The following is a 19079-nucleotide window of genomic DNA, read 5'->3' as shown; positions in this document are numbered from 1 at the left end:
ATGAAATTGAAACATGCTAATATCAGGTACTTTGACCTCTATTGTTTATCAGTTAGAAAATGCTGAAAGTTAACTGTTGGTGACAGTAGCTAGGTAAACAACCCCAATTTGTGGATTGTATTTTCTCATAGTAAATTATCAAAAAAGTAATTTGTTATTTGGGTGAATGATCTATTTAAAACTTACAGGCATGCCTCCTGTAGCTAGTGATAGCATAACCACAGCTTTTATGCTGTCCTGGTCCATTGTCTCTTAAATCGGTTGAGGGAAAGATGGATTCTGGGTCATAGTTTAATCCATTGTAAAAAACTGGGGACCACTGTTACAGGACATAATCCAGAATTCCAGTATTGTGACATCTGCACCAACACGAAGACCATTCCAGATTACAAGTGAGTACAGTGATTGAGTTTAATGACTTTATAAACTATATAAAACAATGATCTTAAAAATCCATGCATTTTCAGTGTAAATTCATTTTGAAATATAGAGGAAAAAATCTATGTACAACTGAACTGTAACAGCAGCTTCACTCCGGCTGTTCACCAGAAATACACTTGGCTGCATAGAAGGTTTGACATTATTGCCTATGTTAAAAAAAAGAAAAAAAGGTTTCTGTAAAAAGACTAGTTTATTTGAGATCTTACAGGCGTATTGTATTTGATAGACCCCTCCTGGTTTTCCACCACATGTTTGAGTAAAACTTGAGTGTTCAACTCGTCTATTCCAACATGTATTCACAACAGAATTCACAAAAAAAAACAAATAAACGAAGAAGTTGCTCTAGAGTCCTCAAACTCAACTCTGGACCTCCAAGCTAGTTCACTGCTTTTTTTTCATTCTTCTCCTCTAATCAGGGACTGATTTAGACCTGGGACACCAGGTGGGTGCAATTAATTATCAGGTAGAACAGAAAGCCAGCAGGCTCTGGACCTAGTAGGCTAAGAGTTGAGTACCCCTGCTCTAGGGGAATAATGAACTAATAGAATATTTCCCCGTTTACCAAAGTTATTCTGAATAGCATTTATCATTAAAGTTAAGTGTTGTACGAAACTGACATTTAAAACGGACAAAAAAGCCTGAGTTGATGGGGAAAGGTAAGAGTTGTAATAACAAACCCAAAAGAGCCTGAGAAGAAAAAAGCCCATTGATTTACTATTTTACAATAATTTACAGTAGTATAATTCGTGAAAAGGGACATTTTAAATTGCTCACAAAAAAAATCCTGGTTATTTTACAGCGGAGGCAGAAATTAAATAATTAAAGCATGATGCAAAAAAGAAAAAACAGATCGTCAAGGTGGTCACTAGAAACACTGTAAACGAGGTACTTTGGAAGGTGAGCCCAAGTCATTCAGACTGCTTTTTGACGAGACCCTTACATCCACTCTTAGCATGATTATGAGAGAAATACATAAACGTTACTTTTCTTCTTGATTTAAACACTTCTTTAAATAAACGTGAAAACCACATTAAAACGTGAGAGAGACAAACAGTCAATAGCAGGATCCAGTGTCGTGGGTTGGTGAGACAGCACTCGAGGGTATTTGTGTCCGTTGGAGTAAAAAAAGGCGTCCATTTTATAAAAATAATAAAAGAAACTATGCTGCGACACCGATGGCACAGCTTTTAACTCTTAAATACAAAAATATGCAATTTGTCTGCCAACCCGCTCCCACCGCCATCGTTCCTGGGAAGTGGTCCACTGTTGGAGATAGGACACCACAGATACAGTGCGTAGTACAGCTTTGTTTACTTCCACAGTCCCCATAAGGCATTTCCTGTGTTCAACGCATGTCTATGGCTGATACTCTCCCCGCTAGGCTAGCTCCTCCAGCCCAGGCCGACGCTGGCGGTTATGTCTTGCGGCTGCTCCAGATTTGCTCTGGCGTGCTCTTGTGGTCTGACGAGTACTCGAAGGGCGACCGGTGGCCTAACGGCGAGCGTCCGTCGTAGGGCGAGCGCTGGTCGCGTGGCGAGCGTTGGTCACGCGGCGAACGGGGACCGCTGGCCGATGCCCGTTGGTCCATCTGCCAGTCTGCGTGGTAGCGGTAGGAGTCACCTCGCGATGACGACTTGTGGTGGCCCGATGAGTAGTCGGAGCCCGAGTGGTGTTCGGAATGGGAGCGGTGGTCTGAGTGGGAGCGCTCCTTGCTGTCCATCCGTCCGTCTCGGCCTGGCCGGTGCTCGTCCACCTTCCTGTGCTTACTGTCGCTGTAGTATCTGATGAAGAGGACACCGTGAGCAAGACTGACATGCACAGAAATCAATATACAGAAATTATTAGTTACAGAATTGTTTGATCCACAATGGGACCAATTTATTATGCATCGAGTTGCACTAGATTCTAGAACTAATGCCCCAAAACCTAATCAGTAGAACAATAATGAAAATGCCCTGAATTGGCACCAACTTGAAAATAACCATTTACCACAAAAAGGGGGAAGCCTTTAAGAGTATATAGTTGGTCTTACCTGCTGTCCTGCCGGTCTGACCTGTAGTGGTCTCTGTGGTCTTTGCCGTTGCTGAAGGCCGAGTAGGGTCTCTTCCTGGAGTCCCCCCCGCTCCCCGACATCCTGCTGTAGGGGTCGGAGGTGTGCCTGTCCCGGCTGTCGCGGTCCTCATGGTAGCGCGACGACGAGTGATGCCTTTCAGAGCTGTAGCTGTCCCTGCTGCTGTCGTCGTGGTGAGAGTTGTCCTTCAGCCTCTCCATGTCTGGGCCAAGAGGAGAGGAAGAACAACCGGGATTAATAAGGTCACACACACACTTGCTTTTCTCTTTGTTCATTAATATTTGTTTTATGTATCCCTCATTTAACGTGGTCATTAAGATGACGACCCCCCCCAAAAAAAAGAGAAACTAGTACAAGATGGTGAACAAACAGATTAAAATGGTGAGAGTTCATACCTGCATGTTTAAAGCCATGGGTATTTACAGTGCTAGTGATCCCATCTGCTGCCTGTAAAACAGATCATCATAAAACGCTGCCATTAAAATTCTATTTGGAAAGATAAGAAATGCAATCTATATTTGTATCACTTTATTGCCCAGTTAAGCCTTTATGAAGTGATTGAATTGTATTTTCATATCCCCGACATGCTGGAACAGCAATTCTTTCATCAGGGCTTATACATACCTGAGCGTTCTCTTGTCTTTTCTTGATTGCGTGCTTATACAGTTTATGCAATTTTCTTGCATCAAATTCTGTAAATTTTGAAACAAATATCCACAGGTTTCTGGAGATAAGGGGGGAAAAGTGATTTAGGTCAACACTGGTCATTTATACAACAAGCCCCATAACAAAGTAATGGTATGAATGTAATCAAAGGTACATAACCAGCTCAGTTGGATTGGTAAAGGACATAAATCGACATGCCCTGAGCTCTGTTTCCATAACCCCAGTGTTATGAAACGTTACAAAACTTCTAATCAGGAAATTAACATTCTGTCAGTTTGCCAAGGCCATTGCCTGTCCTATCTCCCCAAGGATGGGATGATCTTCAATGTTGTTTGTATTTATAAAAAAGCATTCCAGCCTGTGTGAATCTGTAAAGGATAATCAACGAGGGGCTATGTGTTGTCTGGAAAATAATGCACAACGTGGAAGGTTTGTTCCACAACACGCTAGAACGCATAGAGCCCCAAGTTAATTATCCCCTTTTGGCTATAATTTAACACAATTACCGCTGAAATGTGTTCAACATCCACTGAAGTAGCTAACAAGTTCACTAGACAGCTACAGGAGTTGCCTTGGTAACCAAACAGACCAAATCTGTCCTAGTTTGCCAAATCGAATTCCACAATGACAATAATGTTTTCAATTCGACTTTTGCGTTCAAAAGCAGCTCAAACATGTAAGAATGAACTACAGCCATTGAATTGTACCGTGTAAATATACTGTGTGTCATAGGGAAATAATGCACCCTCTAGAATGCCCTTCAAGCCAATCAGAACGAGTATTCAACAATCATGGTATATCAGACATTATAAACTGGGTGGTTGTTGCCCTGAATGCTGATTGGCTGACAGACATGGTATATCAGACTGTATACTGTGGGTATGACGGAGCATGTATTTTTACTGCTCTAATTACATTAGTAACCAGTTTATAATAGTAATAAGGCACCTCGGGTTTGTGGTATATGGGAAATATACCACGGCTAAGGGATGTATCCAGGAACAGCCATATACCACACCCCCCTCGTGCCTTATTGCTTAAATATACCACGGGTAAGGGATGTATCCAGGAACAGCCATATACCACACCCCCCTCGTGCCTTATTGCTTAAATATACCACGGGTAAGGGATGTATCCAGGAAAAGCCATATACCACACCCCCCTCGTGCCTTATTGCTTAAATATACCACGGCTAAGGGATGTATCCAGGAACAGCCATATACCACACCCCCCTCGTGCCTTATTGCTTAAATATACCACGGCTAAGGGATGTATCCAGGAACAGCCATATACCACACCCCCCTCGTGCCTTATTGCTTAAATATACCACGGCTAAGGGATGTATCCAGGAACAGCCATATACCACACCCCCCTCGTGCCTTATTGCTTAAATATACCAAGGCTAAGGGATGTATCCAGGAACAGCCATATACCACACCCCCCTCGTGCCTTATTGCTTAAATATACCACGGCTAAGGAATGTATCCAGGAACAGCCATATACCACACCCCCCTCGTGCCTTATTGCTTAAATATACCACGGGTAAATAACAGTACCACGTATATCAGAGAGCTTGATCTTAAAATCAGCAAATTGATTGTAACAAAACGCTGAATGTGAAAAAATATCAGGCGCATTACTTTCTCCACTGTTTGATCTGCTCGGGGTTGGAGTACTCCTTCAGACACTCGGTGATGTGGTCTCCGATCTTGATGAGGCACTGGCGCGTGTGCTCCAGCTGCTCGCGTTCCGACAGGCCCTTCTCCGGACGGTCCAGCTGCTTCAGGGCCGCCTTGACCGGTCGCATCCTCTCCTTACACTGAGGGACACAGACAGGATATACACGGTTAATGGAGGGCCAAAATTGGTAAGGGCAGTATTTTGTTACCGTCCCGACTCACTGAGCAGACTTGTGTGTGACTTACCACACTGAAGGTCTTCTGGTCCAGTTCCTCCGACTCCTCCGAGATGTTCTCTCCCACTGCTGTGATGTGGACCGGAGTGTCAGAAGTTTTCTTCACCTTCTCTCGTACCTCAGTCTTCACCTCGCTCGGCTGCAGGAAAAAAGTCACAATTAATAAGATGCTACGCAGAGACATTATAAACCTTGTAAATAAGACACCAAAGATCCTACATGCTTAACACAATAAAGCATAATAAATGACTAATAATGCACAAAAGTGTTAACACAACAAACGGAAAAAAGACAAGTGACCAACCTTGACTTTAGTGCTAATACATTTATCATATTTGCAGTGCAACGAACTGCACTTCAAGTTTTTCAGTCCCTTCCAACTATTCACAATGTGGTGAGGTCTTACCTGGTCATGTCTAGAAGGGATACAGCTTTTGTCAGTGTTTCCTCTATATTCATTTAGCAGCAGCGGACTGTTAAATTGTTGCCGCCACTCCAATATATATATAATTATTTTTTATTACTTAAAATGACCAAAACCAGATAAAGTAAGTAGAAAAGATAATGGAGTTATATATATTTTTAAATAAGATCTTTGAGAATTAACAATCACCAAAATAAAAACTAGAGTCAGGGAGAATCAAAAATGTACATAAATGTGACAGGCGACCCCCCATTTATTTTTATTATAATATGTTTGAGTCACTCAGATAGCCAACATGTCAAAGGCTATGACAACATGTGTAGAATTGCAGGACATTTGCTTTAAACAGCAACATTGTCTATGCAGTCAAGAGTAGGGGTCAACATTTTTTAAATTGGCCACGCCCACTACCCCCCCTAGCCACCGCCACTAAAAAAAAAAACCTAGGGGAAACACTGTCAAATGAACATCAAATGCATTTTATCTAAGCCCAAACCCTTTCCAAACCTTAACCCACTACAAACAATCTAATCTTACAGAAGCTGTATCCCATCTAGTCAAAACTATCTTACCTTCTCCCCTGTGACCTCTTCCTGTTCATGTACTGGATCCACGGGCTTGGTTTCTTTCTTCTCTTTCAGGTCCTTCTCTTTCACCTCGCGGCTCTCTTCTTTCTTCTCCTTTTTAACCTCTTTCTTCATCTCCCTTTCTTTGGGCTCCTTCTCCTTCTCCTCCTCTGGCTCGGGCTCCTCCTCTGGCTCAGGCTCCTCCTTCACCACCACGCGCTCCGTTCGGCCCCTTCTGGGTGGCAGCTTTACCGGGACCACCTCCTGGGAGGTGGAGAGATGGTTAGAATAGCTTGACAGCCTCGATGCAAGAATACCTTAACTGAATTCTATACGTATGCTTGTGGGCACATGGGTTTAATCACACTGCTATACAGAGCAGGCAATAAGCTTAACGTACCACAGTAATGTAGGCCCAGTTCTCTCTCCCTTGACAACTGATATATCCAAGGTTATTTTCAGACTGGGCCCATACATTGAGTTTAGCTGACTGATTACTGGGGTTAATTTGATCTGTTACTCGTTGTTATTTCATTAAGGGATCCCTTGTCTACTATCCACAGCCATAAGGAGTCTCCGATCATAGTTGGAATAGGGTAAAGTTGCCCCTAGATGCTGATCTCGGTTCAGTTTGGCATTTTCCCAACTAATGGCTAAGGTTAGGATTGGGGGAGAGGAAGCTGATCATTCCACATACCTTTTCCTCCTCAATCTCGTCCTCTGAGGACTTGTCTGAGTGGGGCGTAGAGGACGGACTCTTCACCACTTCGTCCACCTTGGCTGGCTTCACAGCTTTGGTCTTCTTACTCCTCGGTTTCCTCTTCCGCCAATTGGCCTACAACAACAACAACAACAAAAAGGGACTTAATTCTTAATTCATTCTTTACAACTCATTGAAAAAACACATGGGCCCTTGAAATAGAATGTGTGCTGGGTTTTGGACTTGTCAATGTCACAATTTAATGTTTAAAATGTGTGATTAATCAAATCAAATCATCCTCCTGGTGATTATATTTGCCACACTTGGATTTGGATTCTCTGATGGCCAAAGCCAGCTCAATCATTGGTCCATACATATATAAAACATGTAATACTATTTATATAATATATTCCCCCCCCCCCCCCCCCCCACCATAGCCTTTTCAGAGACACTTAACACGTTGTTGACGATGATAAAACTGCAGACAGTTTGTCATGACTAACTTTTTGTTTTTGACACCAACTAAAACCGCTCAACTCTTCACGTTATTAGGAGGAACTGACACTTTGTCATACAGACCAGACATGACAAAGAGACCAAAAGAAGTCTCTGCTCTGATCAAATGGCAGCATCCACGAGATCAACAACATCCCTTAAAGCTAGTCTGGTATCGGTACATACATTTTGGACTTGATAGTCAGCGATGCACAAAGTTACAGAACATTGTCCGACTTCCGCAACAACTAAGAACGTGAAGCACAAGGCTACACTTCTCCACTGTTTGTCTTGCAGCTATCACATTGCTGCAGAGTGAAGGGCACCACAGCATAAGCGCAGGTACTCCGTTGGAGACCGTAGTCTTGTATCGTGCAGTTCGTTGGACTGGACTGTCAGTTATTGTATCTTGAGCATAGTCAATGAATTTAAAAAGCTTCAATTCCCTCGCTTTCATCCTTCATCTGCTTACCAAAACAAGTGGCAAGGCGGCCGCTTTGTTTTGAGAATCCCAGACTAAATTTAACTGTGGACTTCTTACGGTGTAAATTTGAGACTAAATGAAACACTACACAACTCCTCACCTGCATATAGCTAGGAATGCAGACAGAGGAATTGATAATCTCAATGCAGAGGAACTGCCAATGGAAAAGGAGATGCACTAAAGCACACAGACTGTGTATTCACCTTATGACACCTGGCAACAACAAGGGCACATCCAATTTGTTGCAATTGTTTTCCTCCTTTCCCGGTCCATTCACAAACAAGCAAAATATTGTTAAAAATTAAATAAAATTGTGCCAAAAACGTAAATACCGTGCACATAACATGAAAGGTATGTTTGTTCTATGTTGAGGAAAATATTTAACAAGTTTGTTTTTATAAAGTATAAGCACTCCGGAAGCCCACATTAGTTAGCATTCTCTTTGGCTTTGACTGGCGTTGTTAGCTTTGTGGCACAACAGCTAGCATTTCTCCTAATGTTATTTCCATAAAATGTTTCGGCATGGTTTCGGTCATTGATGTTGTGTCTAACATTTACCATTTTATGCATTGAACTTTGATTAAAAAAAGGGATACAGTCTGTATGGATTACGACCATTTGATACAGTCTAATATGCTAACTAGCTAATGACGCCAGACAAAAGCTATGAGAATGCTAACGAACGTGGGCTTCCGAGTGCTTATACTAAGTAAAAACAAGCATACGGTTTTTTCAATTATTTTCCCTCTACAAAGAACTAACACAACTTTAAATTTTTTCGGCACATTATTTAAATAGTTTTGACAAAAGTAATTCACATTTTCTTGTTCGTGAATGGGCTGGGAGGAGGAATTGGGTCAAGTGGGCGTGGCAACATAATAGTGTGTGAAGAGTGTGATCCAGCCAGTTATGGACACGTACCGTCCCTGCTTGCCTCTGTGCTTCCTTTTTGGCCAGGTCCTTGCTCAGTAATTTGATAAGATAGTCTGCTCTCGTCTGCAGTTGCTTGGCCTGTGGCTTCTTGTCAGGGTCGTCTGGTAGGAGCTGGTTCACACAAAGGAACAGATGCGTAATGAATACAACTACAACACAAAAGCTCTTACCTAGTAGTAGTAGTGATGGTAGTAGTAGTGGTAGTGGTGGTAGTAGTAGTAATGGTAGTGGTAGTAGTAGTAGTGGTGGTAGTAGTGATGGTAGTAGTAGTGGTGGTAGTAGTGATGGTAGTAGTAGTAGTGGTGGTGGTAGTGATGGTAGTAGTGGTAGTAGTGATGGTAGTAGTGGTGGTAGTAGTAGTTAGTGGTAGTAGTAGTGGTGGTAGTAGTGGTAGTAGTAGTAGTTAGTGGTAGTAGTAGTAGTGGTGGTAGTAGTAGTAGTAGTGGTAGTAGTAGTAGTAGTTATAGTGGTAGTAGTAGTTATAGTGGTAGTAGTAGTGGTAGTAGTAGTGGTAGTAGTAGTAGTGGTGGTGGTAGTGATGGTAGTAGTGGTAGTAGTAGTAGTTAGTGGTAGTAGTAGTGGTGGTAGTAGTAGTGGTGGTAGTAGTAGTTATAGTGGTAGTAGTAGTGGTAGTAGTAGTGGTGGTAGTGATGGTAGTAGTGGTAGTAGTAGTGGTAGTAGTAGTAGTAGTTAGTGGTAGTAGTAGTGGTGGTAGTAGTAGTGGTGGTAGTAGTAGTGGTGGTAGTAGTAGTGGTGGTAGTAGTGGTAGTAGTAGTAGTAGTAGTGACGTTAGTAGTGATAGTAGTATTAGTAGTAGTTATAGTGGTGGTAGTTATAGTGGTGGTAGTTATAGTGGTAGTAGTAGTAGTAGTGGTGGTAGTTATAGTGGTAGTAGTGGTAGTAGTAGTAGTGGTAGTAGTAGTAGTGGTAGTAGTGGTAGTAGTAGTGGTGGTAGTTATAGTGGTAGTAGTGGTAGTAGTAGTAGTGGTGGTAGTAGTGGTAGTAGTAGTAGTGGTGGTAGTAGTGGTAGTAGTAGTAGTGGTGGTAGTAGTGGTAGTAGTGGTGGTAGTAGTGGTAGTAGTAGTAGTGGTAGTAGTAGTGGTGGTAGTCATAGTGGTGGTAGTTATAGTGGTAGTAGTGGTAGTAGTAGTAGTGGTGGTGGTAGTAGTAGTGGTGGTAGTGGTAGTAGTAGTAGTAGTGTGACGTTAGTAGTGGTAGTAGTAGTGGTAGTAGTAGTGGTGGTAGTTATAGTGGTGGTAGTTATAGTGGTAGTAGTAGTAGTAGTAGTAGTAGTGGTGGTAGTAGTGGTAGTAGTGGTAGTTTTTAGAGTAATATAAAAACTGTGGTGCACATACATGTAATTTATTCAGACTCACCTTGTGTGTCAGGTTGAGGTCAGGGTCCATTTTAATCATTTCCCAGCTGCCGTAACCATACTCGTAGATTCCTATGAGCAAGCTAGAGTCGTCCTCCTTGCCCCAATCAATGTCAAAGTGTGCTGCCTTGGAGTGGCATGGAATTGTGTACCTAAGAAAAGAGAAGGGTTTGGATTCAGTAAGAGTAGAAAGTTTCATTTGATATTAATTGGTCCTAAAACTAGGTATGCAAACAATCATATTTACATTGTAAGTACAGATTGGTCTCATAGTTCTTACAACATTGTGAAAGTCATGTCTGCCCTTTAATGAATAAATAAATGTTGTGGATTTAGATAGGCCTATGCCAGGGGTTTTCAACCGGGGATTCACAGACACCTAGGTACTGCAGGGGGTCTGCAAAAATATAAAATAAGATTTCTAATTGATTTGTATTGAAATGTTCATGAATATAGTTAGCAACAGAATAAACCACTTAATTTTGTAATTTTTTATTACATACCTGCATTAGAAAAGACAAGAATGTTATTTCTAATGATGTCAACTCCTAATATCGAGCAAATTATACTAATTGAAGCCAATTAGAGACTCACTGGAGAACCTGAAATATAGAACGCTTTGAAAAAATGAAAAAAATGTATATAGGCTACCCAGTCAATAGGCTATTTTTTTGCTAATGTATGATGGGGGTTCCTGGGTCACCAGTTTGCCAGGAAGTGGGTCCCTGGGCAAGAAAATGTTGAAGACCCCTGGCCTATGCACGGTGTGGATTTAGGTGGGCCTATGCACGGTGTGGATTTAGGTGGGCCTATGCACGGTGTGGATTTAGGTGGGCCTATGCACGGTGTGGATTTAGGTGGGCCTATGCACGGTGTGGATTTAGGTGGGCCTACGCACGGTGTGGATTTAGGTGGGCCTACGCACGGTGTGGATTTAGGTGGGCCTATGCACGGTGTGGATTTAGGTGGGCATACATACGGTGTGGATTTAGATGGGCCTATGCACGGTGTGGATTTAGATGGGCCTATGCTATTTAATGCATGGTGTGGATTTAGATGGGCCTATGCTATTTAATGCATGGTGTGGATTTAGATGGGCCTATGCTATTTAATGCATGGTGTGGATTTAGATGGGCCTATGCTATTTAATGCATGGTGTGGATTTAGATGGGCCTATGCTATTTAATGCATGGTGTGGATTTAGATGGGCCTATGCTATTTAATGCATGGTGTGGATTTAGATGGGCCTATGCTATTTAATGCATGGTGTGGATTTAGATGGGCCTATGCTATTTAATGCATGGTGTGGATTTAGATGGGCCTATGCTATTTAATGCATGGTGTGGATTTAGATGGGCCTATGCTATTTAATGCATGGTGTGGATTTAGATGGGCCTATGCTATTTAATACATGGTGTGGATTTAGATGGGCCTATGCTATTTAATGCATGGTGTGGATTTAGATGGGCCTATGCTATTTAATACATGGTGTGGATTTAGATGGGCCTATGCTATTTAATACATGGTGTGGATTTAGATGGGCCTATGCTATTTAATACACAGTGTGGATTTAGATGAGCCTATGCTATTTAATACACAGTGTGGATTTAGATGGGCCTATGCGATTTAATACACAGTGTGGATTTAGATGAGCCTATGCTATTTAATACATGGTGTGGATTTAGATGAGCCTATGCTATTTAATGCATGGTGTGGATTTAGATGAGCCTATGCTATTTAATGCATGGTGTGGATTTAGATGGGCCTATGCTATTTAATACACAGTGTGGATTTAGATGGGCCTATGCTATTTGTTATGCCAAGGGATTTCCGTTTGTATTGGCTGCTATGCGAGTGTAAAACTTGAAACAATTAACTGTTGTGTGATGGAGGAGTTGAGTAAAAGCAGCATGGCTTTGTTCCAAATGGACCCTGGTCAAAAGTAGTGCACTAAATAGAGAATAAGGGAGACATTTGGGACGTAACCCAAGTTTGAGGTATGAGACCGAATGTAGACAGACCTCTTCCTCTCATCGGGGTCGGCAGGAATGGCTTTGTGGAGCGGCGCCAGCTCCTCCTCGTGGGAGATCACCAGCTTGGCGTTCACCTGGACGCCTGAGATCCTGAACGTAGGGCCTTTCACTTTCCCTCTTCTGCCTCCTGGTGGTGAGGCAGAGAGAAGTTTAAAACCAGTGACAGCCACTTATTGAGCAACTTAACAGTGGATTTTGACATTGTTTGGATTAGCGGGAGAGAGATGGATGGATAGAGATGGACTGGAAAGAGAGATGAATCTATTGGGATGGAAGGATGGATAGAGACAGTCAAAAGACAAGACAGTGGAAAGTACCCAGTGTTGGACTTGGGCAGGTGCTAACCGGAGCTGAGTACCAGCACCTCAAATTCTAAACCGTTTGAGCCCCTGTTCCTTTTAGAGAATATTAGCTCAAATGTATTGTGGAGCGGCTGCACCTAAATATAAAACAGTAATGGCACCCAAAATTAGTATCGGCACCTATTTCAGTACAAGTCAAACACTGAAGTACCTGACGTCTTCTCTGGTCCACAGGGGTTCTCCCTGAGAGTCTTCAGACAGCCGTTGTGAACCGTCTCCGCCAGACGCTTCAGGTCATGTTCAGACTTGTCCACTAGTTCGGCATCACGGGCAATAGCATCCAGTCTGAAAGAGGTTGATTTTTTGGTTGGTCAAATAGCATGTTGACAAAAGTTGTCAAATAACTGAAACCACATTTTGTAGTTTTTGCCTGCAGTTACCTTTCAAGTGGTCCACCAAACTTTTTGTAGCTCTTGATAAATCTATGGAGGAAAAGACAAAGTTGTGAGGCGAAGTCGAGGTAATGGAAGTGAGTGCATTTTCTACATCCCCAAAAGGTATTGTGGGGGGGGGGACTTTTCAGAGACTTATTCCCACAGGATAGAAGACATTTAACAACATCACGTGTATCCCAAAATGTTCCCCAAATCCCTATAGTGCTATTAAGGGAATCGGGTGCCATTTGGGATGCATCTCATGTGTAGTGACTACCTTCGTATCTCAGCATCGCTGAAGCCCTTGATGTTTTCTCGTGGAATGGTCCGAGGCCGTCCTCGTTTCTTGGGCCTCTTGCGATCCGAGACGGAGTCGCTGTCGGAGCCGGAATACCGTCTGTTTCTACTACGCCGGCTCTCACTGCCGTTAAAGTTGACCTGGAACCATATATCAAACAACAATGTATTATTAGAATAAGAACCATGTTCTCCGAAGGTTTCAATGGAACCCACTGCACATCATCCACTGACAGGGACGGAACTGTTCGGAAGACAAAGAAAGCTACCAGTCTATTACAATGCTAAGACAGAAGCATTTAGAAAAAAATCTGGCATTCCTGTTATGATTAATTGATAAACCCAAACTCTGCATTGGAGAGTACTGCTGTGTGTGTGTGTGAGAGAGGAGGGAGTGCCCCCTAGCTAACCTGTTTGGCACAGTTCCTCATGCGGGGCAGCAGGTAGATCTCCTCCAGCTCTTTCTGCCTCTCCTCCTCCTCCATCCGCCGCCGCTGCTCCTCGGGGATGATGTCATCCCAGCCCCGATGGTGACGCTCAGAATCCATGACGATCTCCTCCTCCTCCATCATGGAGAAGTTGGCCACCTGGCAGGGAGGGGTCAGAGTTAGGTCACAGAGGCTCAGCGGATTGACTCATTATTTTATTTGTTTTACTCTTATTAGGGCCCGTTTCCCGGACACCGATTTAGCCTAGTCCTGGACTAGAAATAGCATGGTAAATGGAGAATATTCATAAACGTTTTTTGGTCCAGGACTAAACTTAATCGGTGTCCAGAAATGTTTCCCTTTACGTTTACATAATAAAAAATTAAAATTAAAAACACTATTGTACTTATTTTCATTCTTACTAGTGCCTTTCTTTCCATTAGCCTTTACTTGCAATGAACTTGATATATACCTTAAACTGTGAGAGCAGCTCCTCTCCAACAGTGGAGGGGCCGGGGTCATTCTCTCTGGTCTCGGCTCTCTTCAGGATATCGTCGATGTCCATATCCTGCCAAAGTGAAACCCGAAAAGTCAGTTTATGAAAAACGTATTAACTTCATCGATCCACAGAGGGGAATCTGAATTTGTCAACCAACAGACACACAGGGACAATATAGGTCTACATCAGAACAAATGCAACATGAGATAATTAATAGGAACTGCAAAGTACCACAGTTTGGACCTACAATGATAAGGATTAGGGTTGTCAGGATATCAGTATCATGGCAAGTAAACAAAACATGAAGCAGAGTTCATATCTTGTTGAAAACAAACAGCCTTATTTTTCCATCCAGTCACATTTGTTTACCCCTCCCCCATTATATATATTTTTAAAATTAAGCAGGTTTTTAAAGTTTAGTCTGCTTTGTGTCCTTTTTTGTCACAAATGTGTGTAACATAGTATCGTGATAGTGATGAGGTGAGTGACAAACCTGAGGCTCCTGCTCCTCCCCCTCCTGCTCCTTGAACAGCTCCTCGGCACCAAACTTCAAAATGGCCGACAGCTCCTCCTTGTTGAACGGAGTGGCACTGCAAGTGATGGAAGTTCCAAATGAGAACACAAAAAACCTTGCTGGGGTGTGTGCATGACCGTGAACACCTCAGAAGTGAGTAAGCCTCTAGAGGGTAGCTATAGGGCAGGGTAGCCTAGTGGTTAGAGCGTTGGACTAGTAACCGAAAGGTTGCAAGTTCATATCCCTGAGCTGACAAGGTACAAATCTGTCGTTCTGCCCCTGAACAGTCAGTTAACCCACTGTTCCTAGGCAGTCACTGAAAATAAGAATTTGTTCTTAACTGACTTGCCTAGTTAAATAAAAGGTAAAATAAATGTTTTTAAAAAAGGGCAGCTATAGGGTGTGTGTTTGTGAGTAAGCATCTAGAGGGTAGCTATAGGGTGTGTGTTTGTAAGAGACTAAGCACACTGAGGAAGTATGCGTTTTGTTGATGTAGTTGAGAGTGTAAGGTGTAACTGGCTATGTGCGTATAAAGCAGCATGTAGCCTAGTGGTTAAGAGCGTTGGGCCAGTAACCGAAAGGTGGCCGGTTTGAATCCCCAAGCCGACTATGTGAAATTTCTGTTGACATTCCCTTCAGCAAGGCACTTAACCCCAATTGCTCCTGTAAGTCGCTCTGGATAAAAGAGTCTGCTAAATAACTAAAATAAAAAAAATGTGTAAAGAGTAAGTGCGCTTGCATGTGTTCTCGCATGAGTTTGTGGGCTCTTGCCTGTGTGTAAGCACCTAGAGATGTGAGTGTGTTTTCAGTGTGTATTTGTGTACCTGGAGGGGGCGGTGCCGGTGTGGAGGACTGTCTTGCCCGTGGTGTCCATCCTCTGGATGACTAGATGGTCCAGCACCATCTTCTTCTTGGCTCGCTCAATGATCTCCTCCTCCACCGAGCTTTTAGTCACCAGGCGGTAGATGTTCACCTGGGAGACATACAGGTTTCATGTTGGATGTCCACAACTACGTAACGCTTTATTATAGACTGGGAAAGCATGTTTGTTTAGGATATAGGGTGAATGACAAAATCAGAGGAGATTAACAGCAATAGCTTTACAAAACTATTCAATACAACATGGACTCATATGACCATGTATCTTGGGCTAGTGCCTGCGGTCATTGGGTATCAATAGAACTTGACAATGCGTGTTGTGTGAACAACGGCCTGTTTTCTATTAAAATTATTTTATTTTCACAGTGAGTCACGCTGAGACCAAGGTCTCTTTTACAGATGAGCCCTGTATACATCAATATACACTACATGTCGATCGATTAATCGGCAGGGCCGATTTCAAGTTTTCATAATTGGTAATCAGCATTTTTTTGACGCCGATTATGGCCAATTACATTGCAATCCACGAGGAAACTGCACAGCAGGTTGACCACCTGTTACGCGAGTGCAGCAAGGAGCCAAGGTAAGTTGCTAGCTAGCATTAAACTTATCTTGTAAAAAAACATAAAATTACACATTATTGATGATATTAGTAGGTTAAATAGCTTGTCCTGCGTTGAAAATAATCAATGCGGTGCCTGTTAATTTATCATCAAATCCCAGCCTACTTCGCCAAACGGGTAATGAATTAACAAAGGCGCATTAAAGGAAAAAAAGCACAATCGGTGCACCAATGTACCTAACAATAAACATCAATGCCTTTCTTTAAATCAATTACACAAGTATATTTTTTAAATATAGTTAAAATAATTGCATTTAGCAGGCAATATTAACTAGGGAAATTGTGTCACTTCTCTTGCGTTCAGTGCAAGCAGTGTCAGGGTATATGCAGCAGTTTGGGCCGCCTGGCTCGTTGCGAACTGTGTGAAGACCATTTCTTCCTAACAAGGACCGTAATTAATTTGAAAGAATTTTACATAATTATGACATACCATTGAAGGTTGTGCAATGTAACAGCAATATTTACGATGTAGGGTTGCCACCTGTTCGATAAAATATGGAACATTTCCGTATTTCACTGAAAGAATAAATGTTTTTTTCCCGAAATGTATGTTTCTGGATTTGACCATATTAATGACAAGGCTCGTATTTCTGTGTGTTTATTATATTATAATTAAGTATATGATTTGATAGAGCAGTCTGACTGAACGGAGGTAGACAGCAGCAGACTCGTAAAGCATTCATTCAAACAGCACTTTCCTGCGTTTGCCAGCAGCACTTCGCAATGCTTGAAGCACAGATCTGTTTATGATTTCAAGCCCATCAACTCCCGAGATTAGGCTGGCAATATTAATACCTATAAGAACATCCAAAGGTATATGAAATACAAACGGTATAGAGAGAAATAGTCCTATAATTCCTATAACTACAACCTAAAACTTCTTAAGTGGGAATATTGAAGAACTGGGAATATTGAACCACCAGCTTTCATATGTTCTGAGCAAGGAACTTAAACTAAATTGATTTTATTTACGTATTATATTAAGTTAAAATAAGTGTTCATTCAGTATTGGTGTAATTGTCATTATTACACACACACACCTTTAAAAAATGTATTTATTTATTTTTATATCCGCCAATTTAATCGGTATCAGCTTTTTAAAAATCCTCTAATAAATCGGTATCTGTGTTAAAATCATAATCGGTCGACCTCTAATAGACAGCCCTCCATACAGACCTCTACACTACACATTACTATACAGATAGATGGTAAGAGAGACCAATGACCAATAGCACATAGCTCTAAAAACCTGTATTAATCAACGCTATTTTGGTTTCTTAACTGATTTGTCATTGGGTAACAAAACTTGACGTTGAACTTGACCACAAGTCAACTTCACAAAGTAATTGGTTGCATACCTGTCTCTTCTGGCCAATCCTGTGGGCTCTGGCCTGGGCCTGCAGGTCATTCTGTGGGTTCCAGTCAGAGTCAAAGATGACCACCGTGTCGGCCGACGCCAGGTTGATGCCCAGACCGCCCGCCCGCGTTGACAACAAGAAGCAGAAATCCTGGACGGGAGGAAGTGAGATGTAATAACGTGTGGTGTAAGATGGTTCATTACAGTAGATTTCCAATTATATATTCACCCCATCAGTGAATTATTGAGTAAAACTATTGAGTAAAATTAGCAGGGTTGGGGGTTTTCAAATCAGTCGATTCAGGAAGTAATCTGATTTGTCCCCAACCCTGGCTGTTAGCGTAGTAGTAGATATTACGGTGCATTCATTCCACACTTACCTCAGAGCCCTCAGCGTTGAAATGGTCCAGCGCCTGTTTCCTCATCTCTCCCTTGATGGAGCCGTCCAATCTCTACAAAGATAAGACACATTTAGTCCTTGTCCCAGCAAACTCTCAATGTTGTTCAACGTTTAAATGTTTTTGTATTATGCTTATCTTTAGGAGTTTAAGTATGGTAACTTTAGGACCTTCTAGGTACTTTGCTTAGATAACCACTGAGCTGAATCCTGACTAGGAAAGCACCTTATTTACCATTTTTAGTAAGCCATTGTGCCTTAAGCCAATACAAGATTTGCTCAAAAAAAATTTAAATGTTGAACAGACTTCTTTAGGGAGTATTCAAACTACAAATTCCTTAAAGCAGGGCTGCCCAAACTTCTTCCTGGAGATCTACGATACACCAGTATATGGGAAGGGGATAGGAATGTGGTGAAGTCGCCCTTAAACACTGATCTTGGGTCAGTTTAGAATTTCTCTCGCTAATGGGTTAAGTTTAGGATTAGGAGAGGAGAAGCTGATCCTAGATCTGTACATAAGGAGCCAGAGAGCTGCTGACCTGGAAGAGGAACTGGCGGCTCTTCAGGTACTCGGCCAGGATGTCCAGCATCCGGACCATCTGGGAGAAGATGAGCACACGGTGGCCACGCTCCCGCAGACGCAGCAGCAGCTTGTCCAGCAGCACCAGCTTCCCACTGCTCCGGATTAGGTGCTGCAGGGGGAGAAGGCGAGGGGCAGGGGGAGAGGGCGAGGGGCAGGGGGAGAGGGCGAGGGGCAGGGGGAAAGGGCGAGGGGCAGGGGGAAAGGGCGAGGGGCAGGGGGAAAGGGCGAGGGGGAGAGATTAGTGTGCGTCCATGCGAACTCTGGAAAGAATTCAATGTTAATAATAAATATAAATAATAATAAATATTCTGATATATGGACATTGGACAAAACCCAGCATCACCTTCTTATTAAAGAGGCCAACAGTAACTAAATATAGGCCTCTAACTTCACCACATTCCTTGAGCAAACTTATAAAAGAGTGGTGTAACCAAGATTAGCACCAGTGTAACAGCCAAAACATGTCAACTAACGCTGATGAGTGACTTGTGGCTGAAACACACACATTCAGCATTTTTTTTTAGGGTTGATGTTTACACAGCTCACTATTTAAGGCAATGTAAAAAAAAATAGTCCACAAATGTGCCTACATTTCTATAATATGAAAATATTTTATGATTAGTGAATGTAGATATTTTGTTAGATTTTTGTCCCTATTAGCTGA

The 19079-nt window shown here is 42.4% G+C and overlaps 1 protein-coding gene and 1 non-coding gene across 2 annotated transcripts in view; both read right to left on the bottom strand.

Moving 5' to 3' along the window:
- Positions 1-397: 397 nt before the first annotated feature.
- Positions 398-19079, bottom strand: part of chd1 (chromodomain helicase DNA binding protein 1) — a 39747-nt gene continuing 21065 nt past the window's right edge. The window contains exons 17-37 of the mRNA XM_029646591.2: positions 18372-18524; positions 17816-17887; positions 17437-17586; positions 15402-15550; positions 14557-14653; positions 14037-14132; positions 13547-13723; positions 13117-13277; positions 12846-12887; positions 12617-12750; positions 12092-12230; positions 10072-10222; positions 8684-8806; positions 6781-6918; positions 6090-6347; positions 5104-5232; positions 4819-4997; positions 3137-3236; positions 2908-2959; positions 2474-2714; positions 398-2222 (exon numbers count right to left, since the gene is read on the bottom strand). Coding sequence (XP_029502451.2) covers positions 1856-2222; positions 2474-2714; positions 2908-2959; positions 3137-3236; positions 4819-4997; positions 5104-5232; positions 6090-6347; positions 6781-6918; positions 8684-8806; positions 10072-10222; positions 12092-12230; positions 12617-12750; positions 12846-12887; positions 13117-13277; positions 13547-13723; positions 14037-14132; positions 14557-14653; positions 15402-15550; positions 17437-17586; positions 17816-17887; positions 18372-18524 — 3108 coding nt within the window. The 3' untranslated portion in view covers positions 398-1855. The remainder of the gene's footprint in view (positions 2223-2473; positions 2715-2907; positions 2960-3136; positions 3237-4818; positions 4998-5103; positions 5233-6089; positions 6348-6780; positions 6919-8683; positions 8807-10071; positions 10223-12091; positions 12231-12616; positions 12751-12845; positions 12888-13116; positions 13278-13546; positions 13724-14036; positions 14133-14556; positions 14654-15401; positions 15551-17436; positions 17587-17815; positions 17888-18371; positions 18525-19079) is intronic.
- On the bottom strand, positions 6423-6550 carry LOC115129110 (small nucleolar RNA ACA64). The gene has a single exon (XR_003863631.1). It is a non-coding gene; the product is annotated as a small nucleolar RNA ACA64 (small nucleolar RNA).

The sequence above is a fragment of the Oncorhynchus nerka genome, linkage group LG4 (genome assembly GCF_034236695.1).
Source record: "Oncorhynchus nerka isolate Pitt River linkage group LG4, Oner_Uvic_2.0, whole genome shotgun sequence".
Lineage (NCBI taxonomy): Eukaryota > Metazoa > Chordata > Actinopteri > Salmoniformes > Salmonidae > Oncorhynchus > Oncorhynchus nerka.
Note: the sequence above shows the minus strand (reverse complement) of the source record. Positions and strands in the feature narration are given on the sequence as shown.